This window comes from Ranitomeya variabilis, chromosome 1 (assembly GCF_051348905.1).
Source record: "Ranitomeya variabilis isolate aRanVar5 chromosome 1, aRanVar5.hap1, whole genome shotgun sequence".
Classification (NCBI taxonomy): Eukaryota; Metazoa; Chordata; class Amphibia; order Anura; family Dendrobatidae; genus Ranitomeya; species Ranitomeya variabilis.
Window position 1 is genome coordinate 224,515,730 of NC_135232.1, and position 27,945 is coordinate 224,543,674.

The following is a 27,945-nucleotide window of genomic DNA, read 5'->3' on the forward strand; positions in this document are numbered from 1 at the left end:
GTTAGAAAAAAAACATTGCAAACCAGGCCATATCTTTTAATATCAGTGTCTGACCTCACAAATGCTCTTCTGGATGAATGGGTACACATTCGTAAAATCTTGTAGAAAGCTTTCCCAGAAAAGTAGAAGTTGTTAAACCGGCAGAAGGGGGACCAACTCTATATAAAAATCTATGGATTTAGAATATGATGTCATAAAAGCTCCTGTAAGTGTAATGTGTAAGTGTCCCAATACTTTTATTTATAAATAAAGGACTGATACGTTCCCTTTCTGCTGGATCCACTTGCTTTGCAACAGATTACTGCATGGTGCCTGGTATAAATACTACACCACTAAGATTCAGATTTCCAAAGCAAACTGTGAGCAGACATTGAGCCAGCAAGGAATCCTGGAAAATCCCAGCTGCATTCATAATTCTGCAAACTGTAGAGCTGAAGAGGAGCTTCCAGGCGGTTACTCAGGATCAGTACAATATCAGTAATGCAGGGTATTTATCAAGTTATTCAAATATTATATCTATGTAAAGTGAAGTTCAAAGGTGAACATACCCGTTAAATATTGGATTGTGGGAAGAATTTTGGTAAGATTTTCCATTAAATGGAATATAAATCCTAGCAAATGTTAAATACAGGCATCCTATACAACCTCTGGACTGTTTTAGAAAGCATATGAAATAGTTCCATGACAGACAAATTACCAGATAAATGGCACAGCATTATATAGCATATTTGGTGATTCTCCTTGGGAATAAGGTATTATAAACCCATTAGTTTAAAATTAGAAGGGATTCAGTCAGGCAGTATGTTTCATTAGTGTGGCTAACGTAACACAGCATATTTCATTTAAAAGGGTTTTCCGGGACTATTTAATATTTCTACTATGGGCCCACGAACTAAAAAGTAGGTAGTTGCTAACTACCTGCCTGTTGTGCCCGGCACCAGTATCTATAGTCACAGACCGCTCCTGCCGGTGATACAGCGGCTTCTGCTGACATCACGGTGACAGGGCAGCGGCTTCCTTCCTCTCTGCTCTGTGGACTGTGCATGACGGCTGTCAATCATCATAGCATTGGAAGTCACGCCCCATCAACAAAGATGACCAGAAGAAGAAGAGCTGCTGTTAACATGGAGCACATGTATCGGCGGCAGGAGCTTGTGACCACTGAGCCAGAGCCGGGTAGAACAGGCAGATAGATAACTTGCTGTTCGTTTTTAAGACCATAATAATAATAATAAGAAGAAAAAGTCCTGGACAATCCATTTCCCTTTAAAGAGATCCTGGCTCCAGGATAAAAGAATCCAGTTTCTGCTCTCACTTTATTCCCACTACTCCGAGTATTCAATTATTTTTTCTTTACACCACATGGTTCCAGAGATATGGGCCTTTTTATTTAGTGCTGATTTTTAGTCTTTACCAAAAGGGGTTTAAGCTCTCAGAATTCTCTGGGAACATACCTTTCGGCTGCTCTTCATTATAACACCGTAAGCGCCACCCACTTTTAAAGACCATAAAAATTAGCCCTACGTAAAAAGGCTCACATCTGGAACTGTATGATGCATTAAAAAAAAAAAAAAAGAAGATGGAATATACAGGGAAGCAGAGGGAGTAAAAGAAGCCAAAATATACCCACTTTTGACCTGGAGAAATATCCTTTTTAAGTTGTCAATGAGCCAGCACTGCTGCCATCCAGAATAGTGCTGCAAAGTGCTGGACTGAAAACTAGATGCTAGCAAAGACCTTCTGCTGATGTTCATTGGTACAACAATTAAAGGGATTTTCATGTAATAAGATACTTCACTCCTGTACTATGAAAAGCTGATTCTCTCCCATCTCCTCCTCCCCTATGTACAGGACATTTCTCTCATCTCCACTGTCTATGAAGGGATTAGGTTTCACATGCTGGGCAACAGATAGTGCAGTGTCTCATGAGCAACAGAAAAGTAGTAAGGTCTCCTTAGAAGCAGATCGGTGTTGTCTGAAGACAGTAATTCCAACAATAAATTAGATCTCACAACTGAGGAACATGAAGTCAGATGTAAATAGGGACAGTCTGTAAGAGAGAACAGGAATCTCATTGGTTGTCACCCACATTGCAGCTCTAGTCATTTAGGGAGATTTCAGAAAATCGTATGTACATTTCTGGAGCTCATAAAATCCCTTTAAAAATTGTAATCAATATAGTAGCCCATGAAATAATGAGATTCCTGATTTGTCAGGAAAATCACAAGTCTGAAGGGTGGCAACAGCATTAATGAATATGACACACTACAGCCAAGTCACATTGTCACAAATAATGCTATACTGCTTGATTAGAGAATGTGATTATGGTCTCCGGGTAATACTCAATAACGGGAATAGGTCTATTTCATATAGCTCCAGAACAGCCCATGCATTCTACAGAATGCCTTGTTAATGTAAAAAATGCCTGAATTTTAAAACATTTACTTTTTTTTTTTCGACTCAGCTTTGTTTTGGTGGAAGTCTATCAGAAGTTACCAGGCCACATATAACATGCACAGCTTTACGGCACAATAGGCATGCAAAGCATTGGGTATGATGATGGAAGGATCTGATGGTCCTATACAGTAGTGTTATAAACCACTGCATCCTGCAACAGTCACAGGTTACAAGTCTACAACAACATGTTTTACTAAGTAATTTCCAAGTAGCTTACTATCAGAGGAATGTCTCTGTTTGGCTAGTTACATGGCATACATTTATTTTAATTATACTATCTGCTACTTGAAAAGAAAATTCAGCATGATGAGAACATGAACATTTACTAATTGTGCATAAGAAGAGTCTGATCTTCACAATTTTTCCCTCTAGAAACTATAAATTGGGATTCTTCATGTGCCTAGATGCCTTTACTATTGGGATTACCAAATCTGGACAGACATCTCAAGACCTTCGGCTTCCAACACAGAAACACAATGCAGTTTCAAACAAAGCTAAAAGAAGCAGAACATACTAATGACTCGTTAACACACAAAACCAAGTGCAGTATCTAAAACTAAAGTGGAAGAAAAGACTGGAGCACTACGCAGTGTTTTATGCGAATATAGGATATAATGCACTTCCCAGGGAAAGGCGCACACAAGTATTAATATGAGCATCTGGTTAATTCGATTTTTGAAGGTTTTCTGTCACCAGATAAAACCTTTCACTTTATAAAATTTGTAAGGCAAAAACTAACAAGGAAATTACTGGTGCCTGCGGATGCCAACTGAGGTCTCTAAGGATCCCAAAACATGTTGCCATAAACCACATAGACTTTATAAGGAGAGGCAGCACGCAACACCCTTCAAACTGCGTACCATGGTCGTGCAGTGAGAAGGAATAGAAGACTTGGGGGACCCCATTTTAGTGGTTCAATCCCTATCAACTATCCGTTAATCACCTATGGATAATTAATAAAGGTCTTTTGCTAGGAAACCCCTTTAAATGAATCCATACACAACATTAGCCACTTAGGGTCCCCTAAGGCATCTATTAAGGTGGTCTACAAGCCACCACATCCATGAGGAAATTGAATGGGGAGATGTCCGAATCGCTCTCCAGTCTAGTCTAGGGCTGTTATAGAACCAGAAACACATGGGCTACTTGCACATTGAACAAGTCTGTAGGAACATGTTCACACCACCAAGAAACTTTAAGACACAAAAGAGCACAATAAGATCAAAAATACTCTGTTGTAAAAAAAAAAATCACAGTAATGAGCAAGTGCTAGTCAAAAGATGGAAAAAAACCAGGGTATTTAGTTGATCCGTTTTTTTGCAAAAAATGTATACTAAGCTGCTCTACCAATCGTCAAGGTATACCCATAATAAAGCAGTCCTATCTAATGTATATAATCCCTATCTGATGTATTTAAAAACCTGATCATCTGTATAGTACCTGTATAAGCAGGGTTCAGAGAGGGAATATCCATGTGGACCTGCTAGATGGAACAGCTTTAGTGCATATGACCCACAAAGGAGTGGTGGACTCCCCAGTCTAGTAGAAACAAGAGAACAATTATAGAACCAGAAACACATGGGCTACTTGCACATTGAACAAGTCTGTAGGAACATGTTCACACCACCAAGAAAGTTGAAGACACAAAAGAGCACAATGACATCAAAAATACTCTGTTGTAAAAAAAAAAAATCACAGTAATGAGCAAGTCTAGTCAAAAGATGGAAAAAAACGGGTATTTAGTTGATACGTTTTTTTTTTTGCAAAAAAAAGTATCAACTAAATACCCTGGTTTTTTCCATCTTTTGACTAGCACTTGCTCATTATTGTGATTTTTTTTTTTTTTTTTTACAACAGAGTATTTTTGATCTCATTGTGCTCTTGTGTCTTCAAGTTTCTTGGTGGTGTGAACATGTTCCTACAGACTTGTTCAATGTGCAAGTAGCCCATGTGTTTCTGGTTCTATAATTGTTCTCTTGTTTCTACAAGACTGGGGAGTCCACCACTCCTTTGTGGGTCATATGCACTAAAGCTGTTCCATCTAGCAGGTCCACATGGATATTCCCTCTCTGAACCCTGCTTATACAGGTACTATACAGATGATCAGGTTTTTAAATACATCAGATAGGGATTATATACATTAGACAGGACTGCTCTATGGGTATACCTTGACGATTGGTGGAGCAGCTTAGTATAAATTTTTTTGCAAAAAAACGTATCAACTAAATACCATGTTTTTTTTCCATCTTTTTACTAGCACTTGCTCATTACAGTGATTTTTTTTTTTTTTTTTTTTACAACAGAGTATTTTGATCTCATTGTGCTCTTTTGTGTCTTCTAGTCTAGGGCTGTTGCAGAAATAACCAATACATATTGCATAGTATTTTCCATAATTCCTTTAGACAGGAATGGCGAGAGACAGACACCATCTCACTAGGTGGATTGAAGAATTTTACCAATATGCAAGTGTCCCAGACGGTCCTATAGATGTGCCATAAAACGTCTAACAGACAAAACTTTGAGCATATAAAAAATATATTCTATATTTATTATATACACATATATATTATTTTAACTACTGTTGATAAATTTCCTTCATTATGTTCTATTTTTTGCCATTTTGCTTAAGAGGAGGTAGCTCAGTAGCTTATTGCAGCTGAGTGATTCTCAAGATTTGTTTTTTGGCTATAATCCCTCAAGGACTCTTATAATTACTTAATTTCCACTATATTAATGACAGCATCTTTGAGGGAACTCATAGGGTTTGTCTTACTATCGCTCCCCTGCTGTCAGCTTGCCTATTGGTGGTGCATTCCAGATAACTGTCACAGATTAGACCAGTGGCATGGCTGAACCACTGGCCTGAACTGGGTGGACCAGGTGGCAAGCAGAGGTTCTTTTTGCCTCTTCAGTACAAGAGGAGTACAAGGAAACTGAAGCTGGCAGAATACAGATAGTTTCAGAACAGCATTAGCAAGACTGCAGATGTGGCCAATAACCTGGGCAATAGGCAGTATACTACAGAATTACAAAATCTTTACTTATTCTAGATGCACTAAAGGTAAAGTGTTTATCTGGTGATAGATACATTCAGCTTTCCAAGAGACTCAGCTTACTCTGTTTTTATATTTAGCTATAAGAAAAAAACACCTTTGTCTTAAGGAGAAAATTAGCGTATATAAGAACTTTCAAGTAGAAAGCATTCACATGGTTTTCCTATATTTATATTTTAAATTTTACATTGCCGTGTAGTCAAACATCTGATCACTATTTAAAGGGTCATTCCCATCTTCATAAATGTGTATTGTCAGACAGTGCTTCTAAATACAAGCAATTTACTGGTTATTAAAGGGAACCTATCACCCCGTTTTTTAAAGATTAGATAAAAATAGTGTGAAATAGGGGCAGAGCTGGGCTTTACATTAGTGCCTCTTTGGTGCCTTTACACCCCCGTTTGGCTGCCGAAATACCTTAGTGAAGTGTCCGTTTTGTCCTGTCACTCAAGCTGGTCAGGTCGGATGGGCGTGGTCACAGCGCTGTTTGTCCCCCAGGATCCTGCTCATCATTACGTTGGTGGCGTAGTGGTGTGCGCATGTCCAGCAGATGAATCCACTGCCCAGGAGATGAATAACGGCGCGGTCTTCGCTATTCAGCCGTTTACCGGTGGGCGCGGCCATCTTTCCTGTGGCCGCGCCTGCGCAGATGGAGTGCTCTGCTGCCCGGGGCTTCAGGAAAATGGCCGCCGCGATCTCCATCTGCGCACGCGCGGAATCCCGCGGCCATTTTCCTGAAGCCCCGGGCAGCAGAGCGCTCCATCTGCGCAGGCGCGGCCACAGGAAAGATGGCCGCGCCCACCGGTAAACGGCTGAATAGCGAAGACCGCGCCGTTATTCATCTCCTGGGCAGTGGATTCATCTGCTGGACATGCGCACACCACTACGCCACCAACGTAATGATGAGCAGGATCCTGGGGGACAAACAGCGCTGTGACCACGCCCATCCGACCTGACCAGCTTGAGTGACAGGACAAAACGGACACTTCACTAAGGTATTTCGGCAGCCAAACGGGGGTGTAAAGGCACCAAAGAGGCACTAATGTAAAGCCCAGCTCTGCCCCTATTTCACACTATTTTTATCTAATCTTTAAAAAACGGGGTGATAGGTTCCCTTTAACATTTTCAGATGTTTTTGAAAATTTTCTTTTCTTTACAACTTGTTGCCTTGGAGACCAACCAACACTGCCAGGCAGTAAAACATGCACTGTGCTGACAACTATTGGTTATTAACCCCTTAAGCCCCAAGGGTGGTTTGCACGTTAATGACCGGGCCAATTTTTACAATTCTGACCACTGTCCCTTTATGAGATTATAACTCTGGAACGCTTCAACGGATCTTGGCGATTCTGACATTGTTTTCTCGTAACATATTGTACTTCATTATAGTGGTAAAATTTCTTCGATATAACTTGCATTTATTTGTGAAAAAAATGGAAATTTGGTGAAAATTTTGAAAATTTTGCAATTTTCCAACTTTGAATTTTTATGCCCTTAAATCACAGAGATATGTCACACAAAATAATTAATAAGTAACATTTCCCACATGTCTACTTTACATCAGCACAATTTTGGAACCAAAATTTTTTTTTGTTAGGGAGTTATAAGGGTTAAAAGTTGACCAGCAATTTCTCATTTTTACAACACCAATATTTTTTAGGGACCACATCACATTTGAAGTAATTTTGAGGAGTCTATATAATAGAAAATAACCAAGTGACACCATTCTAAAAACTGCACCCCTCAAGGTGCTCAAAACCACATTCAAGAAGTTTATTAACCCTTCAGGTGTTTTACAGGAATTTTTGGAATGTTTAAAAAAAAATGAACATTAACTTTTTTTCACAAAAAAATTAGTTCAGCTCCAATTTGTTTTATTTTACCAAGGGTAACAGGAGAAAATGGACCCCAAAAGTTGTTGTACAATTTGTCCTGAGTACGCCGATACCCCATATGTGGGGGTAAACCACTGTTTGGGTGCATGGCAGAGCTCTGAAGGGAAGGAGCGCCATTTGACTTTTCAATGCAAAATTGACTGGAATTGAGATGGGACCCCATGTTGCGTTTGGAGAGCCCCTGATGTGCCTAAACATTGAAACCCCCCACAAGTGACATCATTTTTGAAAGTAGACCCCCTAAGGAACTTTTCTAGATGTGTGGTGAGCACTTTGACCCACCAAGTGCTTCACAGAAGTTTATAATGCAGAGCCGTCGAAATAAAAAATCATATTTTTTCACAAATATGATCTTTTCATCCCCAATTTTTTATTTTCCCAAGGGTAAGAGAAGAAATTGGACCCCAAAAGTTGTTGTGCCATTTGTCCCGAGTTTGCCAATACCCCATACGTGGGGATAAACCACTGTTTGGGTGCATGGCAGAGCTCTGAAGGGAAGGAGCATCATTTGACTTTTCAATGCAAAATTGACTGGAATAGAGATGGGACACCATGTCACGTTTGGAGAGCCCCTGATGTGCCTAAACATTGAAACCCCCCACAAGTGACCCCATATTGGAAACTAGACCCCCCCCCAAGGAACTTATCTAGATGTGTTGTGAAAACTTTGAACCCCCAAGTGTTTCACTACAGTTTATAACGCTGAGCCTTGAAAATAAAAAAATAATTTTTTTCCCACAAAAATGTTTTTTTTAGCCCCCAAAATTTTTATTTTCCCAAGGGTAACAAGAGAACTTGGACCCCAAAAGTTGTTTTCCAATTTGTCCCGAGTACGCTGATACCCCATATGTTGAGGTAAACCCCTGTTTGGACGCACGGGAGAGCTCGGAAGGGAAGGAGCACGGTTTTACTTTTTCATCGCAGAATTTGCTGGAATTGAGATCGGACGCCATGTCGCATTTGGAGAGCCCTGATGTGCCTAAACAGTGGAAACCCCCAATTCTAACTGAAACCCAATCCCACACATACCCCTAACCCTAATCCCAACCATAACCCTAACCACACCCCTAACCCTAATCCCAACCGTAAATGTAATCCAAACCCTAACCCTAACTTTAGCCTCAACCCTAACTTTAGCCCCAACCCTAAATGTAGCCCTAACCCTAACTGTAGCCCTAACCCTAGCCCCAATCCTAACCCTAGCCCCACCCCTAAACCCCAACCCTAACCCTAGCCCTACGGGAAAATGGAAATAAATACATTTTTTTTAATTTTTTTATTTTTTCCTAACTAAGGGGATGATGAAGGGGGGTTTGATTTACTTTTATAGCGGGTTTTTTAGCGGATTTTTATGATTGACAGCTGTCACACACTAAAAGACGCTTTTTATTGCAAAAAATATTTTTGCGTTAACACATTTTGAGAGCTATAATTTTGCCATATTTTGGTTCACAGAGTCATGTGAGATCTTGTTTTTTTGCGGGACGAGTTGATTTTTTTATTGGTACCATTTTTGGGCACGTGACATTTTTTGTTCGCTTTTTATTCCAATTTTTGTGAGGCAGAATGACCAAAAAAAAAACCAGCTATTAATGAATTTCTTTTGGGGTGGGGGGGGGGGGGGGGGGGGCGTTTATACCGTTCCACGTTTGGTAAAATGGATTAAGCAGTTTTATTCTTCGGGTCAGTACGATTACAGCGATACCTCATTTACATAATTTTTTTATGTTTTGACGCTTTTATACGATAATTATTTTTTCTATAAAATAGTTTTTATTTTTGCATCGCTTTATTCTGATGACTATAACTTTATTTTTTTGCTGATGATGCCGTGTGGCAGCTCATTTTTTGTGGGACAAGATGACGTTTTCAGCGGTACCATGGTTATTTATATCTGTCTTTTTGATCGCGTGCTATTCCACTTTTTGTTTGGCGGTATGATAATAAAGCGTTGTTTTTTGCCTCTTATTTTTATTTTTTTTACGGTGTTCACTGAAGGGGTTAACTAGTGGGACAGTTTTATAGGTCGGGTCGTTACGGACGCGTCGATACTAAATATGTGTACTTTTACTGTTTTTTTATTATTTAGATAAATAAATGTATTTATGGGTACAATATATATATTTTTTTGTCTCTCTATTTAGGATTTCTTATTTTTATTTTTTTACACATTTAAAAAAATGTGTTTTTTACTTTGTCCAGGGGGGGACATCACTGTATAGTGACAGATCGCTGATCTGACACTTTGCAGAGCACTGTGTCAGATCAGCGATCTGACGTGCCCTGCTCCTGACTTACCAGCGCCTGCTCTGAGCAGGCACTTGGTAAGCCACCTCCCTGCAGGACCCGGAAGTAGCCCCGCGGCCATCTTGGATCCGGGGCTTGCAGGGAGGAGACGCTCGGTACAAGGTGAGCACATCGCCTTGTACCGATCGTCTCAGGGAAGCACGCAGGGAGCCCCCTCCCTGCGCGATGCTTCCCTGTACCGCCGGAACACTGCGATCATGTTTGATCGCAGTGTGCTGGGGGTTAATGTCCTGGGAGCGGTCCACAACTGCTCCTGGCACATAGTGCCGGATGTCAGCTGCGATAGTCAGCTGACACCCGGCCGCGATCGGCCGCGCTCCCCCCGTGAGCGCGGCCGATCGCATATGATATACTATCCCGTCACTGGGAATTAAGTCCCAGGTCACCTTGACGGGATAGTACGTCATATGGGATTAAGGGGTTAAGCATGTAAGCACTGTTGTGAAGCTGACCAGCTATAGTGTGTCGTTACCTCCTGATCTTGGTCAGCTTATAAGCTAGAGAGCAGCGGTGGTCGGTCTCCTAGATAGCCAGCTGTAATCAAAAGAAAAGTGTTAAATATACAGGTGCATCTCACAAAATTAGAATATCATCAAAAAGTTTATCCCCAAACCATCACCGATTGTGGAAACTTCACACTAGACCTCAAGCAGCTTGGATTGTGCGCCTCTCCACTCTTAATCCAGACTCTTGGACCTTGATTTCCAAGGTCCATTGTGAAGTATCCACAATCAATGATTATTTCAGGAGCCATGTCATCGGCTGGTGTAGGTCCACTGTTTTATCAAGACCAAAGTCAGCGCAGCCGTCTACCAGGAAATTTCAGAGCACTTCATGCTTCCCATGCTTCCAATACCTGGTTTAAAAAGTATCACTGTGCTTGATTGGTGAGCAAACTCGCCTGACCATAATACCATAGAGAATCTATGGGGTATTGTCAAGAAGATGAGAGACAACCATCAATGCAAACAAGCTCAAGGCTGCTATCAAAGCAACCTGGGCTTCCATAACAACTCAGCAGTGCCACAGGCTGATCACCTCCATGCCACGCCGCACTGATGCAGTAACTGATGCAAAAGGAGCCCTGACCAAGTATTGAGTGCATTTACTGAACATACATTTCAGTAGGCCAACATTTCAGATTTTAAAATCCCTTTTCAACTGGTGTTATAAAGTATTCTAATTTACTGAGATAATGACTTTTGGGTTTTCATTGGCTGTAAGCATCAACATTAACAGAACTAAACACTTGAAATAGATCACTCTGTTTGTAATGACTTTATACAATATGAGTTTCACTTTTTGTATTTAAGAACTGAAATAAATTACGGTAACTTGTTGATGATATTCTAATTTTGTGAGATGCACCTGTATATAAAAAGGCTGCAAAGTTCAATTAGGCAATAAATTGCAAAATACTTGGTTTTACAAGCACCCGCTGACAAGATCTATGAAGGGTAACCCTTTAAGTATGCAACTTAATCTTAAGACTACAACATGCTTTCAATAGCATAAACCTACTCTAATAGATCACTGGTCCTTCTTTTTTTACTCAAACATTCAGTAATGAAACATGTACCTTACTGTATTACTGGGTAAGCTTAAAAATGCAAGATAACAAAGACCACGTGTTAGAAACATGAAAGTAGAAAAAAAAATGTGATATACAGGAAGAAAAAGTGAAATTTTCCCATTTTGTTGAAAAAATAATTTAAGTTTAATTTTCTTTTTACAAAAACAAAAGCAAGACACTTTAGGACATATGCAGCCAAAATACGTACAACAATGCTGTACTAAAAAAAAATATGAAATAAAAAAAAATTCAAAATAAGACTATTTGTTGTAACGTGGATAGACTTTCTTCAGTCTTACCATTAAAGACACACAGATATAGCAAAGGAAGCAAAAGTAGAAAGGGAGAAAGGAATGGGATGAGCATTGATTAGCAGCGCAAGCTGGAACACAGCAGGACAGTTTGCAATCCACAAAGATTTCATTTCAGGAATAGGAAAGACTTGGCAAGAGGAGGATATCTGCGCCACAAAAAGTGAGAATTCATATGTTTAAAGGAATCATACATAGCTTTACGTTGATCGGTAAATACTCCGTTACACATCAATACACACCATTTACAAATCCCTAAATGAGGGTATAAGTGTAATGCCCCAATATAGATATACTGGTAAGTGTAACTGCATGCACCAAACTACTCAAAAAAAAAAAAAAAAAGTCAAATGGAGGTTGAAAAGAAAACGTTGAGTAGCATGATCCATCCCAGCCAGTTAGCAGCTTGAAAGGTATCATAAGACATACTGTCCATTCTGCTACCACACCAGGAGTCAAAGACTGAAACAGGATTGCTAGAAGACATTGCTACATACATCACTCCAGAAAGTACTTTCTTTTCACCCCCTTTTGCCTTTTGGTACATTTGGCAGTTTTTAGTGGGTCTAAATTAACTCACGAGTATAACATTATTTGGGCAGCATAATTTTTCATTTATTTATTTATTTTTTTAAGACAAACTGCCACTGGATTCATGCTGCCCAAACCACCAACAAAAAAGAATCAGAAATGGGCTGCATGATTCCAGCCAGGTATGTTTTACTCTGACAGGGTGCAGCCTTCCAGAATAAACAGATTTTAAAAAGTCAGCCGGGGACTATGTATCTTGGGGGATTAATCCAATGTTGTCCACGGTTGGCTTCCCGCTGCAGTTGACTGACCAGTCTCTCCCTTTGTGTGTACATATGGAAAGACCCACTAGTCATAGGGAGCAAAACGAGAAGCTGGCTAGGGACTGACTCGGACTAATCAGCCAAGATACATTGTCCCCGGATGAAACGTGCCTGGATGTAATCGTGCAGCCAGACAGATTCATTCTGCCAGTGGTTTGGGCAGCATGAATCTGATGATAGATTCTCTTTAGAGCATACTTGTTTACTTTTAGGACTCACCCTCAGGGAGACCGACATTGGGGTGCCCATAAGTATAGGCTATGTCACCATAATGACAGCATCATCACAATCACCCCACTAACAAAATGGTCCACTAAAGTTGTGCTCCCAACAATATTGCCAAACAAAAACCTGAAATAACAATACTGCAAGCGCCGCGCTTTCCTTCACCTATCCATATGTTTCATTACAAAATTCTGCTTCCTGTGGGAGACTTGCAAAACACATTGAAGTTAATGGGAAATATAAGTACTTAGTTTGCATTCTGGGTAAGGGATTTGTCTGTTCTGCAGAGTCCAAGAGACCACTCCAATTTTGTGTTACTCTTGGACAATCCAGGATAGCAGGCAAGTATGATTTAAACAGATATCAGTATTTTATTAAAGCTGATCTACCAGCAGGTTAAACAACACAATCTAATTACGTTAAATAGATCTCCTAGGCCAGATGACACTGGTGCATTTTCTTTGACAATCCATCTCAGAATGACAGTAGAATCCTGATATTCAGATGAGCATTTTAGGAGTCTAGCTCTACCCAGCCTGACTGACAGCTGCAGCTTGTACATTATGCAGTTTGTGCTGTGAAATCTGCTGACAGATCTGCTTTGAAGAGGACTTACAATTCTTCGAATGCAGGCCAACAGTGAAAAAGAAGGCATGTTTTATATAGCAGAGGTTACTTGGAAGTGCCGATAGTGGTGTAAGAGCAACACATGATCTATATGGCTTTTCTTTTATTATTACTACTATATGAAGGGCTGGTAGCTGAAACAAGAGCAGAATCCTCCTTATATTTTAATAGGCATGGCTCTGAACTATTAGTAAAGGTTTTGCCTAGTATTAAAAGTTAAGTCCGTTCCACTTAAATGAGAGAGGAAAACAATGAAGAAAACAGTGCTCACTAGAGACCCGAGGCCCCTTCAATCGGCTGATTGGTAGGTGCCTCCCATGTTTCACCTCCCACTGATATAGTAATGGCCATCCAAAACATGGAGCAAATATTAAAAGATAAAATAAAGATTTTTTTTTCTCTAGCAAATACTTCCTTTTCACCACTGTACAACCTGTGTATCTAAAGGCGTTGGGCAATATAGAAACTCTGACTTATTGGGAGTATTTACAAGTTATAAATTAGTGAGCCACTGATTGTTCCCTTTTCTCATGGACTGGAAGGATCGGCATCTATAAGCATGCTTCTGTGTACCTGGCATCTGGTCAAGTATAACCAACTTAAAAGTGCTGTCTTACTATTGCTGTTCTGCACCACCCCGTTCCCTTGAAACCCGATTTCTGGCTTGCCGGGGGTTGGTGTGCTCTTGAGTGGCAGTTTGGACCAGCAGCATTATCACGGTGATCTCGCCCATCCTGCATGCAGAGCCATCCTCGCCTCTACAGCATAGTTGGAACGTAGAGGAAGTATAGCTTCAGAGCAGCGCTTACAAGTGCTATACCACAAAGCTTGTAAGCACTATGCTCCTTGCCTAGGAGACTGGCCACCGCTGATAAACTGCAGAGGTGGCCACTAACCTAGACAACAGTACTTCTTGAGAACGGAGGGGATTTTTAATAAGTATATTGCAAAGTTTCTTGTTTCAACAAACACTTTGCAATCTTACCAGTAATCATCTTGAGAATACCCAAGAGAACAAGGTACAGTAAAGGGCATCTGTCAGTAGGCTTTTGCTACCTCATCTGAGAGCAGCAAGATGTAGCAAAAGAAACCCTGAATCCAACAATGTATCACTTAGATGACTGGGTTCAGCAGTTCTGACACAGAGTTTTTAGACTTAGCAATGCAGTAGAGTGGAGAAAGCTGACCCTGCCCACACCAGGATATGTACATTGTCTATAGACAGGAAGCAGCTTATCACAGGAGAGGGCTGAGTTGGACTAGTGCCTGTGTGCCAGATAGTCACAGCAATGATAATCTCCTAGTGATAAAACCTTCACTGTAAGTAAACAAGAGCACACAACTTTGAATTCTGTATTTTAACTCCTATCTCCTGCTGCCCTCAGATTACAGAGCAAAAACCCGCTGACAGATTCCCTTTAATAGAACAAGGTAAATCAGATTTCAGGAAAAAACGTTGACTATAGGGACAAGAATTATATGCACTAGGAATAAACTAGACTGTTTGAAGTTAAAAAATATTTTTCAAACGTCAAACTACGGAAAGGTTTAAGGTCCATTTCAACTTGCCACACTACAAAGTTAACCTGTTATTCCAACAGTGGTTAATACATGGATATGCCAACTGTAAAATGAAGCTGGCATTATCCATCATAACGGAGGCTTATTAAGGTAGCTTACACTCAGCCTTAGCTCTTCTCGATTGGAGACATAAGAAAATATGGGCCAGCTACAATAGAGATAGAGCCTGAATGGAATTTTACACCTATAGCAAGAGCATTGGTATTATTTCAATAGAGATCAGCTGCATAAGTGTTGCCTCTGCTTGCTGGACGACAACAGCCCAATTCCTGGGGTACCTCAAAAGTAGCAGCAAGGAACGAACAAGGCTAAACCACGTGGATGGTGGGATGTTTGGAAGTGCTGCAAAGTTTTTTTTAGGGAGCCCATCAAAACCTCATCTTTCCTATTGAAAGGCCATTGATCATAAAATCTAGAAAACATTTTCAATAACGGTTGAAGTGAAAACAATGACTCGAGGCAAATCTGAACATTTTAAGCAAATCCAAAATATTGAAAGGGGTTGTACCACATTAACAAATAGGGATCTACTGTAAACCACAGTACCATACCATGGGCAGTTTCAGTCATTGGAAGTTGACAAAGGTATCAAGAAGCCTTTATTATATGATAGCAAGCTACAGAAATCAAAGTCAATCTTCCGCCTGAGCTTGCTGTATTTCTATTCCATATGTGCCATGGAAAAAGGATTATATTTAGTGTAAGGCTATTCAATGAAAATGAAAGCACAAACAAATTTAAATGTAAAAAAAAAAAACCAAGCATTAGCAGCTAACAAAACAGCAAAATCGGTGTCTCAGTATGTTCAGACATATTGAGCTCGGCTGATTTATGTACTTAGCCAATTTACCATGCACAGTTTTCTATTCAGTAGATTCTGAATGTAAAAGTTTGTGTCTCACTGGCAAGATGCACCAGAAACAGTAAAAATCTGACATTTTGTCATGAGGCAAAATGATTGACACTAGGTAATTTTCACTTTGATACAAAATGTTTATTGGCCGTTTCCACTTGTATCTTCAGGACAATTGGAGTGAACGAACACAGTAGTTTAAATGAAGTTTTTAAAAGGGGTTTTCTAAGCACAGAGCTATTAAAAAAAGAAAAAAAGTCTTCTGAATTTACTTGCAGTCAGAATTTTCCTGAGCCATCACAGACCATCATGTCGCCTCAATCTTCCCACTTCTGCTTCCGTACAAGCGCAGAGTGCAGCTGTTTACTGCAGTCTGATCGGGACAGGACTTATCAATCATGCACAGCCCTGACTGCAGGAGGCAGGACTCAACCAGTGTAGTGCTCCGAAAACTGATGGCTAGTAGGTTTATGCTGACTAACTCCCAGCAGGACTAAAGATGCTGCAAGAGGGGCGTGGGAGGTATGGCTAAAGTATCCGACCAAAAGCCACCTTAAGGGGTTGTGCGGTTTAGTAAGCTCATTTTCAGATACCCTTTAATGGAATTCTGAGTTAACACTCCTGGCCCTTTTAGACAGTGGTTACGAAGCTTCCCTCAATCTGGAGCATCTGTACTATTTATTCTACATTACACAGGAGACCTATTAACAAAACAGACATCTTATAAAGTGTCTTCACTTTCCCTGTGGTGGCATTGTAGGGAAATAAACACTTCCTGGCAGATTTTCCTGCACATTACAGCTGATCACTGCGAGTCTAGGTTTGGCAGTACTTTGTGATCAGTTTAACGTTAAGGGATCCTTCTAACAAGTAGGCACTTGGCAAACTTGTTAGAAGCAGGATTTAGAGTAATGAGAGACGACAGACATGATTAATCGGATCCGATTCTTAGTGATCTGTAATGACCTGGCTGTTATGATCCATTCCTTGTTCCCCATCTCTCTTATTTTGGGCTGTATAGCTTTTCAGGAATATGATAGCACTACGATACTCTGTATGTAGAAAAAAGTCATTTAATGGAACTTGTCACACGAAAAAACGCTATTATCTAGCACATGGGCATAAATCTCTTCTGAACAAGCCCTTACACAATTTTCTCCTATAGTACAGCACCTGTATACAATTTACCTAAAAAAGAAAACAGATCATTTACAAAAGGCCTGTAAAGTGGATAACATTTGCCAGTGAGACAGTTTCCACCCACCCTAAGATATGGATGTGCGCCCTCATTCTGTCACAATTTTATTCAGGCAAGCTGTACAGGATAATCTGACATAACTAGAATAATGGGAACATTAAAAATACCTTTTTTTCATCTCTAGCAGCTGATTATTTAATACGGATCTCTCCTCTTCAAGCTGAAAAAACAAAACAAAAACAAATTATTATCCCACTCGGCTTTCTCTATCGCTTCATTGGGGGACACAGGAAGTTATCAAAGTTTTAGGACATTTGCCATTAAGTGTATGAAACAAAAGTTCATCACACATAATGAGGGAATATTTCCATGTGCATACAGCAACTGCTGTATATATCACTAAATCTGGAACAAATTACATCACAGAAAAGCAGAAAACCATTTTCTAACAAACCCCTAACACCAGAGGCATATTTCCAGATTTATTCCTCATACAAGAGGCTTTTATGTGCTCCACCGTACAGTGAGGCGGTGGTATAGGTTATAAAGGGATCCCATTTTAAGAATATATTACTTTTTTATGGAATAAGTCTACTACTACACTACTTCATGGCGTGCCAATGTGTTAGGAATGGTGCCACTGTAGACTCAAAAAGTGATGTAAAAGTAGCCCAACACACCAGTGTGAACAAAGCTTAAAGTATTTGTCCCAAGTGTTGAAGTTCTTCCCGATCCAGAAGATAGAGGATAGCTTTGTGATAGCTAGGACCCCAGTAATCTAGAGAACGGGGATGGGAAGAGCCCTGTGTGACAGGAGTGTAGGTCGAGCAAATCCACCATATGATTCTTTCAGGCAGGGTTTTGAGAGCTCTGTTCTCCTGATTGCTGGGGGGGGACAATCACTATGGACAGGAGATAACTTCTAAACCTGCCACCAACACCAAGATTCAATAGCCATCTTGTCCATATTCTTAAAAATAAAAGCAGTAATAATATATACTTTATACCGAGGTGTATTTAATAGGGTTTACGAACAATGATTTTTATAATATGTTAAATCTGTCATAAATGCAAGTCTGGTGGGTGTTTTTCTAGAGGACCCCTTCTAATCTGGAGAGAGAGATGGTTGCATCCTTCATTCTCAATGGATTGAGTATGTGTCCACACTCAACTAAAATGTATGTACCATATGTTTCGGATTATAAGACGCTCCGGATTATAAGACGCCCCCCAAAATTTGAGGAGAAAAATAGGAAAACATTTTTTTTTTAATATAAAATGGTGGTGGTTCTTATAATCCATGCGTCTTATTGCTTACCGGGGGTGGTGGCTGCGGTGAAGCGGGGTCCCAGGGTCGCTGCTGGAGGATGCAGGAGTGGGGTGGTGCCGCAGGATGTGATGAGGGGGTGTTCCGATGTGCAGTGCGCCGTTGAGGGTGTCCGGTGCTGCTGCGAGTGCCTGGCGGTGCTGTAGGGGTGTCCGGCGCTGCTGCACATGTCTTAAGGTGCTGCAGGGTGCTCTGCCGACATTTTGTGAAAGGCCAGAGCAGAGCCCCCCGCAGTTCCGTGGTTTCCTGTGCGCGGTGGACTCCGGAAAAATGGCCACCAGGGGGGGCAGTGCATGCGCAGACGGAGATCTCGGCACCAAGACCTTGAGAGATGACCATTGACACCCCCTCATCCCAGCCTGCAGCAACGGTTCTGGTAAGGTACCCAAATTTGGGGGGGGGGAGTGCGTCTTATAATCCAAAAAATGCGATATATTATAAAAACCTACAATTTAGGAACGGGACTATATCATGTGTTCAAGATCAGCCTGGCTCTTACGATGGAGTTTACTTTTATGAATTCTGATTGACAACAAGTGTCTGCTGTTGGAAGCCGTGCAGAAAAAAAAACATGAATGTATGTGGGCCAACAAAACAAACATGAAAAACCTTTGCAAAGCCATCAATCTTTTCAGTGAGCTGAATTAGAGCTGACAATTGGCAATTGAGAGAAAGATACGTATGCAGACAGGTATAGATTGCTTAGTTAGATCGACATTAGGTGTACAGAAACACATACATGTATACAAATGAAAGCCATCACTTACAAAAAAAAATTGACAATTTAGAACAAGAAGGGAACCTGTTACTTGCCAAAGCTCAATCATCCCAAAAATGTATTTCACTTAATTTTGATAAAATACAAAATTTTATGACTGCTTGCATTTTATGAAAACTAATAGTCTGGTGGTGGGACCAATATGCAAAAAGACATGATGGCTGCACCCTAATCCTGCCCTGTCTGGCTTAATGACCCCAAGAATAGGGCACATCCTCCCCAACCCTGTCATTAAAATGATTAGGCCATGGCTATCGTGACTTCCTCGAACAGCTTCTTCCCCTGCTTGACTGCAGACAGGTAAATGTTGTATACTATGCAAGCAGAATTTTTGAGAATTAGACATCTTTTTGAGATACTATGCACAGCTTTAGAAAGTACCAGCATGGCAGTGGTGGCAGCTTGAGGGTAAAAATCATCTGACAGATTTGGTTCAAAAAAGAAGAGAAAATCACACTCATTTATGAAAGAAATCCTGAAAATGTTTTTGTAAAACACTCAGATCTGTGCAAATTGCTGTTGTCACCTTTGTAGAACCTATAATACACTAAAAATAGCAGTCCCATTCTACACGCCAACTGCAGACGCCCACACACAGGCACACTGTTCCTTCAGAGATGAGAAGAAGCAGATCACAGTTAGGAAGAACTAGAAGTCTCTGAATATCACATTTGCAATGTGTGATGCCATGCATTTCTTTGTCGCTGACCGTTTGCATTAACCAGTAATGACCCGTATATCACCTGTGCTATTAGGCACAGTCATTTTCTAGCAGCACTTGCAATACTACAACTTTAGATAAAAATACATAGTACTTATTGCTGGACGACCTAACGTTTTCAGAATTTTTTGTTTTATTGTTTTAGAGAACTATTCTCTATATCACTAGTTCTGATATGTTTACCAATGCAAGGCCTGCTGGAGACGCCATTGCTGAGCGCCTCAATGTGTGACACTCATGGAATATAATGATGTGTATTCCGCCACATATATAAGACACCTAAAGGAATTCCTTGTACTTTGGAGCAAGCGAGTGACAGTTTCCATAGTGACAAATCGCTATACTTTGAAATCTCTACCTTTTATACCTAAATAACACAAACATCTATTCAACCGCAGAAGCTACATTTCATTTTCCAGCAAAACCACAAGAAATATTTAGAAAATGACAACTATTTGAGGGTTTTAAGTAAAAATGCATAACTGAAAAATAAAGGCGATGTCCAAAATTCATAGATTTCTACCTCCCAACAAGGTCTTCTTAAAATCTAACTTTCAACCCCTTTAAGACAACAATGTGATAATAGCAAATATTTGAGGAGCATTAATAATACTATACAGAAAGTAATTTCCTATTAGAAACAATTAACATGGTTAAAGGAGACGCAGCATTTCAAGCATGAAGACAAAGCCAGAATACACGTCTTTACCAACCTTCTGGTTACTGGATACTTCTTCTTTGCTCCTTCCAAGCTCCTCTGTAAGTTTGAGGTTCTCCTCCTGCAGAGTCGCTAACTGCTGGGACTTGTGCTCAGCCGCCTGCCTTAGCTCTTCCCTGCAAGGACAATGAGAGCATGGTTACCATGGAAACACGACAGGCAAGGAAACTGTGGGATCGAGTCATGTTTACAGCTCACAGTACACCCTTATCATGTGATTTATATCATCTAGAACATATTACAGAGGCATTAAAGACAGTACCATCCGCAACATTACAGAGGCAGGCCTATAATAATAAAGGAGTACAAGGCCAAAATCAGAAACGATGCTGTAGCCCGGCTTGACTTGTCATTAAATTATCGTCGATTATAGATAATTAGTGTCTCATGGTTTGTCGTTTCATATGTTGTTTTATCAGGACATCATCTTCAGCCACTACAAAAAATATTTCAGCATTAAATTCTCCCTCTCTCTATAAATGCGCAATTTAAAAGACAACCTCTGACTGTATCCGTTTTCACCACCGAGTCTACAGAGAAGTTCCAAGGTATAGGCTCAGTTAGTCGAAGTGTGAGTTTTCCCATCTGAGAGAAACGGACAGATTTTTCTCCCAGGAGTCTTCCTAGTTGCTTCACAGGTGGACTGTCTGGACTTTTATAAATCCATTGACATCAGTTAGAAACGAACAAAAAAAAAAAAAAAAATGGGATGTAGCACTACAGTACAAAGACTATTTCCCAGTTACATTAGTGTCTCATGGATTCCCATAGACTTGAAGGACAGAGTCTGATCTGCAAGACGGATGAAAATAGGACATGCTCGGAGGATCACAGACAGGACACGAGGACAGCGCTGGGACGTGAATATAGATCAAGGCGCTATGTACATCACTGTGTAATGTAGCACTATGGACATGCTAAATGTACATTACGACCGAGGCCAGTACACATTTGACTACATTTCACTTTACATTTTATTGTTGAGATTTTAAACCAAAAAATAAAAATGACTAAAGTTTTCTATCTGTAAGGAGTCTTTTTTTTTTTTTTTTCTTTTTTTTTTAAGCAAGGAACAATCTTGAAAAAAAAAGTGTGCATGTTATATTCTGGAGGCAGCTTTCTCTGTGATGAAGAGTTCAAGGACAAAACTATGACGAGGCACAGTTCTATCTGATCAGGGAAAACAGAAGAAGAAGCTGAACAGGACCTGCACATGACTGAAGCTGAACTGCATACTCCTAACCATGCTGCAGGTTAGGACAGGACTCCACTAAACACTGGAGCTGAAGAACCTTCCAGAATATCAGTCCCATGCTTTGAGGACTAGCTAGAAACTTTATAAGCTTATAAACTACTTAAACTTGGTGTAGATTGCCTAAAGTGGAGAGGTGTGTGTATGCAGCAGTGTTACGTGTGCTGCAGAGCTGCGTGTATCATTGCTGCTCGGTGTGTGCATGTAGCAGAGTTGTGTGCATGTAGCAGAGTTGTGTGCATGTAGCAGAGTTGTGTGCATGTAGCAGAGTTGTGTGCATGTAGCAGAGTTGTGTGCATGTAGCAGAGTTGTGTGCATGTAGCAGAGTTGTGTGCATGTAGCAGAGTTGTGTGCATGTAGCAGAGTTGTGTGCATGTAGCAGAGTTGTGTGCATGTAGCAGAGTTGTGTGCATGTAGCAGAGTTGTGTGCATGTAGCAGAGTTGTGTGCATGTAGCAGAGTTGTGTGCATGTAGCAGAGTTGTGTGCATGTAGCAGAGTTGTGTGCATGTAGCAGAGTTGTGTGCATGTAGCAGAGTTGTGTGCATGTAGCAGAGTTGTGTGCATGTAGCAGAGTTGTGAGCATGTAGAAAAGTTGTGTGCATGTAGCAGAGTTGTGTGCATGTAGCAGAGTTGTGTGCATGTAGCAGAGTTGTGTGCATGTAGCAGAGTTGTGTGCATGTAGCAGAGTTGTGTGCATGTAGCAGAGTTGTGAGCATAATGTGAATGCTTCAGATTGACACTAACAGGAGCTGACTGCTAACCTGATAAACTTACCTCCCTATAGTGCTTTTTAAACCCCTAGTGGCATTGACAGCCATATTTACACCACCAGAGAAGTAGGAAATATATTTTCCTATTTTACAATTTCTCTTATAGCAAACGTAATCATGGAGAAAAAACAGCTCACCCATGGAGTAAGTGCATGGACAAGGAGTGGCATTTCATATAACGAAGTACAAGGAGGTCCAGTACTCTTCTGAAGATAAAAGATTTAAGGCTTTATTGTGCACAAATCCAGCTCAGACCAGCAAGACATTCATCTGACGTGTTTCGAACAAATGACCTTTATCATAAAATTAAGATGCTATGATTAAGATTATTTGTTTGTTCGAAATGCATCAGATGAATCTTAAGCTGGCCTGAGCTGGATTTTAAATAATGGTCACTAAAGCCATAAATCTTTTATCTTCGCAAGAGTGCTGGTCTTCCTTTTCTTGTGGTACAAGGTAACACGGTGCAGTAATTGAAGAGCTACACCTACAGTTTTGCCATTATACAGTAATAAAATTTGGAGCATATCTGGTATCTACCTGGGTGAGGCCACAGTTAGTGATATGGGTCTTAATACAGTGTTTTAGTTATCAGTATGGTGGTAATGCGTGGTCATATGTGGTATGGGTGTATTACTTGTCCCTTATATTGCAATAAGTACGCAACAAACAGGTGCAGGTGGGTAGGCTAGCCAATGTCTGAAAGTTGCCATGGGGGCTCACCTGGGGTTACACCCCTGCTCTCAGCTTAATGCATGAGAAAAGTGGAGGAAATGAAGCTGCATATGGGTGCATTTTGTGTATCGCAGGATGAGGTGATCAAGAGAGGATGATGACAATCTGCTCCCTCCGCTGTACAGAAAAAGTAGGTTTAAGGAGTTTAGACCCCTCACTCCAGTGTTGGATCGGTTATCCCTTGCTCATATAATTCAGCACCAAGGGTCAGCTGGCACTTAGTTACTATAACTCATTTTACGGTCATGAAAACACTATTGCAAATCACTATCCTGTAATACTATGGAAGAAGAGGGAACTGTAGGGAAAAAGCCCAAATCATTTAAACTTAAATCACACTATATAACATTGCCAGTCATGTATGTAGTGATATGCACAGGAGCATGTGTCACAGCAGGAGGTCACAATCATCTGTCCGTATATAACCCCTTCAAGCACGGATTCTGCCATCTCCCATCTGTGAGGTATTTATGACCTTTATGATCTCCCTGGTTTCCACCTGTCATTCTGGCACCTCAAATAATGTACCTGCAGAAATTATCCACCTTGTACAACTGTCTGTATGCTAGAGACACTATGAAGCTATGTATAAGCCATTCAGTGCAGCAGTGAAGCCTAAGTTATTGCAAGCCCCATCCATTAACTGAACTTTTCACTAAAGATCAAGCTCATACGACTGTATTTTCGGTCCAAGTGCTGTCCGCGTAGACAGTCATGCGAACTTAGCCCAAGAAAGATTGGGATGCCTCTGATTGGAGAATAGCTCGCGGACAGGACCCAGCTAACACAGCTCTACCCAGCCACATAAATTAGATGAATAGTGGATGCTCTGCACAGTACTGTTCCCCTTAAAATTTCAGGTTTATATTTTCAGTGGAATTTATTAGACTAGTGTACATTAATATGAAACAACAAAAATTCTCTCTAGGAATAGAGGTTTCATCTGTATCAACAAATGAAAGTATGGTGACCCAATGGTTAGCATTGCTGCCCAGTGTACTGACTTCTTGCGTTCACTGATGGGATGATTGGTTTCTTATGAAAATTGCCTAGTGGGCCAGAGATAGGTGCAATAAGTTTGCAAGCGCTACTGGGTACAAGGACTAGTGTGTAACCATGATTGACATGAGGGCGCTATAAAAACAACATGAAATTATGAAGTGAACTGTGCATACCCAATATGTGTGTAACTTATTAACTTACGCATGTAAAAAATATATATATTAGTACGAAAAATACTTACAGTTCTTTCTTGAGAGACTCTGTTTTCTTACATTCGCCTTTCAACTGTTCGTTAGTCTTTGTCGTTTGTTCTGCAGCGGATTTATGCTGCTCTTTCAGGCTACTCAACTAAGAGAAATATAATTCCATTAAAAAAATTCATTCCAAGAGCACGAAACACAGAAGTGACTTAAAATGTGAAAGAAAGGTAGGGTACTACTCTTCACTTGTGGGGACTGTACAGGAATATATGCTGCTTTTGTTTTTATGTGTTTATCAGCCTGAAGATTTATTCTTTGGGTTAATCCCTGGGTAATGCAGAGGATTACTACGTAACTGTTAATCCTACAGTATTTTAATGTTATTACTGTATTTGGTATGCACTTTGGTGAGCCTAAAATTTCTGAATAGCACTTACATTATTTAAACTACCCTGATAGCAACTAGGATCACAAGGCATTATTCATAAAAAATGTCTGGTATTTAATCTGCAGCTGCTCGATATTTCCACAATGTAACGATAGGATGTACAACAAGTGCAAATGTTTGAGATTAACTTGAGACGGGAAGCAAACAATGGGATTTGAATTTAAAAATTAGGTACTCACTTCTTTCTCTAGTTCGCCGAGATGTTTCTTCAGCTCTTCCATCGCACTTATAGTTTCGGCTCTTTCTTTGAGCAGTGCATTTTTTTCTACAGTCATCTGTTCAACTTTTTGACAGGCTTCTTCTGCAAGCTGAGAAGTCTGTATTTAATGATAGAGGGTTAATTAGAATATGTGGCAATAACTGTTTTACTAACCAAGAATGACTACTGGAATGAAATATTACGTAAAACAACATTTTCATAAGAGAAAACAAACAAAAAAGTATCACATGGTCACTCAAGGCACTTGAAAAATTTGGGGCTTTAATTTTTTTCCGTCCATCTATTAACAAAATGCAGTAGGGCTGCAGATCAGTCTATAGCCTGTGAGCCTATAATCTCCCCTGCAATGATTAACCATTTCAGAGATAGAGCTTTGCTGCCTAAACCAGGATTTTTGGAATCCCTTCAATCTGGTGTTCCAAAAAATGTAACCTATAACATGGTACATTACTTTCAATGTACTGATATATATATTTTTTTATAATTTCATAAATACACGTATATTCATACTCACACACAGTATAGTCCATGTACAGGTTGTATAATGGTAAATTTGGTGTGCCCTCTTAATGACTCATCAGAATGGCATTAATGTCTAGACCACTGGCAACAAAAGGTGAGTACACCCCTAGAGAATATGGCCAATTTAGCCATGTTTCCTCCCTGGTGTCAAGTGACTTACTATTACAAGGTCTCAGTGTGAATGGGGAGCAGGTGTGTTTAATTTGATGTTATCACCCTCACACTCTCTCATACTGGTCACTGGAAGTTCAACATGGCACCTCGTGGCAAAGTAGTCTCTAAAGGCCCCGTCTCACATAGCGAGATCGCTAGCGAGATCGCTGCTGAGTCACAAGTTTTGTGACGCAACAGCGACCTCCATAGCGATCTCGCTATGTGTGACACGTACCAGCGATCAGGCCCCTGCTGCGAGATCGCTGGTCGTGTCGGAATGGCCTGGACCTTTTTTTGGTCGTTGAGGCCCCGCTGACATCGCTGAATCGGTGTGTGTGACACCGATCCAGCGATGTCTTCACTGGTAACCAGGGTAAACATCAGGTTACTAAGCGCAGGGCCGCGCTTAGTAACCCGATGTTTACCCTGGTTACCAGCGTAAATGTAAAAAAAACCAAACAATACATACTCGCCTTCTGATGTCCGTCAGGTCCCTTGCCGTCCGCTTCCTGCTCTCACTGACTGCCGGCCGTACAGTGAGAAGTGAGAGCACAGCAGTGACGTCACCGCTGCGCTCTGCTCTCACTGTACGGCCGGATCTCAGTCAGAGCAGGAAGCAGACGGCAAGGGACCTGGACACCGAAAGGCGAGTATGTACTGTTTGTTTTTTTTGGTAACCAGGGTAAACATCGGGTTACTAAGCGCGGCCCTGCGCTTAGTAACCCGATGTTTACCCTGGTTACCCAGGTGCTGCAGGGGGACTTCGGCATCGTTGAAGACAGTTTCAACGATGCCGAAGTCGTTCCCCTGATCGTTGGTCGCTGGAGAGAGCTGTCTGTGTGACAGCTCCCCAGCGACCACACAACGACTTACCAACGATCACGGCCAGGTCATATCGCTGGTCGTGATCGTTGGTAAATCGCTTAGCGAGACGGGGCCTTAAGGATCTGAAAAAAAAATCATTGCTGCTCTACATAAAGATGGCCTAGTCTATAAGAAAATTGCCAAGACCATGAAACTGACAGTGAAGACCATACAGCGGTCTAACAAGACAGGTTCCACACAGCACAGGCCTCACCATGGTCGACCAAAGAAGTTTAGTGCACGTGCTCAGCGTCATATCCAGAGGTTTTCAGAATAGATGTATGAGTGGTGCCAGCATTACTGCAGATGTTAAAGGGTTGGGGGTCAGCCTGTCAGTGCTCAGACCATACGCCTTACACTGCATCAAATTGATCTGTATTGCTGTCGTCTATGAATGAAGCCTCTTCTAAAGATAAATGCACAAGAAAGCCGGCAAACAGATTGGGGACGACAAGCATGGCTTACTGGAATCATGTCCTGTGGTCTGATGAGACCAAGACAAACATATATGGTTCAGATGGTGTCAAACGTGTGTGGCGGCAACCAGGTGAGGAGTATAAAGAAAGTGTGTCTTGCCTACAGTCAAGCATGGTGGTGGGAGTATCATGGTTTGGGGCTGGATGAGTGCTGCCAGCTGTGGGGAGTTACAGTTCATTGAGGGAACCATGAATACCAACATGTACTGCGACATACAGAAGCAAAGCATGATCCCCTTCCTTCAGAAACTGGGCCAGAGGGCAGTATAACAACATAACCCCGAACACACCTCCTAGACGACCACTACCTCGCTAAAGAAACTGAGGATAAAGGTGCTGGACAGGCCAAGCATGTCCCCAGACTTAAACCCGATTGTGCTTCTGTGGGGCATCCTCAAACGCAAGATGGAGGTGCGCAAGGTCTCTAACATCCACCAGCTCTGTGACAACATCGTCATGAAGGAGGATTCCAGTGGCAACTTGTGAAGCTCTAGTAATCTTCATGCCCAAGAAAGTTAAGACAGTGCTGGAAAATAATGGTGGCCATACAGCAAATTTACACTGTTATACAAGCTATACACTGACAATTTTACATCGTAGCAAAGTGTCATATCTTAAGTGAGGTCCCATAAAACGGTAAAATACAATATTTAAAAAGAAAACAAAATATATATATATATATATATATATATATACACACACACACACACATTATATATATATATATATATATATATATTTATTTATTTTTTTTTCACACATACATACATACATACACACACATATACATACACAAACATATACACACACGCGCGTGTCATTGT

At 40.8% G+C, this 27,945-nt stretch overlaps 1 protein-coding gene across 9 annotated transcripts in view; it reads right to left on the reverse strand.

Annotated features, from left to right (window-relative positions):
* Positions 1-27,945, reverse strand: part of CLIP1 (CAP-Gly domain containing linker protein 1) — a 121,838-nt gene that overhangs the window by 19,272 nt on the left and 74,621 nt on the right. For 7 of the 9 annotated variants that reach the window (XM_077293154.1, XM_077293152.1, XM_077293150.1 and 4 more), the window contains 4 exons: positions 25,066-25,203; positions 24,480-24,586; positions 20,474-20,594; positions 17,102-17,154 (listed from right to left, as the gene is read on the reverse strand). In XM_077293154.1, coding sequence (XP_077149269.1) covers positions 17,102-17,154; positions 20,474-20,594; positions 24,480-24,586; positions 25,066-25,203 — 419 coding nt within the window. Of the gene's footprint in view, positions 1-11,161; positions 11,580-17,101; positions 17,155-20,473; positions 20,595-24,479; positions 24,587-25,065; positions 25,204-27,945 lie in introns of those variants that run through there. The other 2 variants (XM_077293155.1, XM_077293156.1) reach the window with 2 other exon arrangements.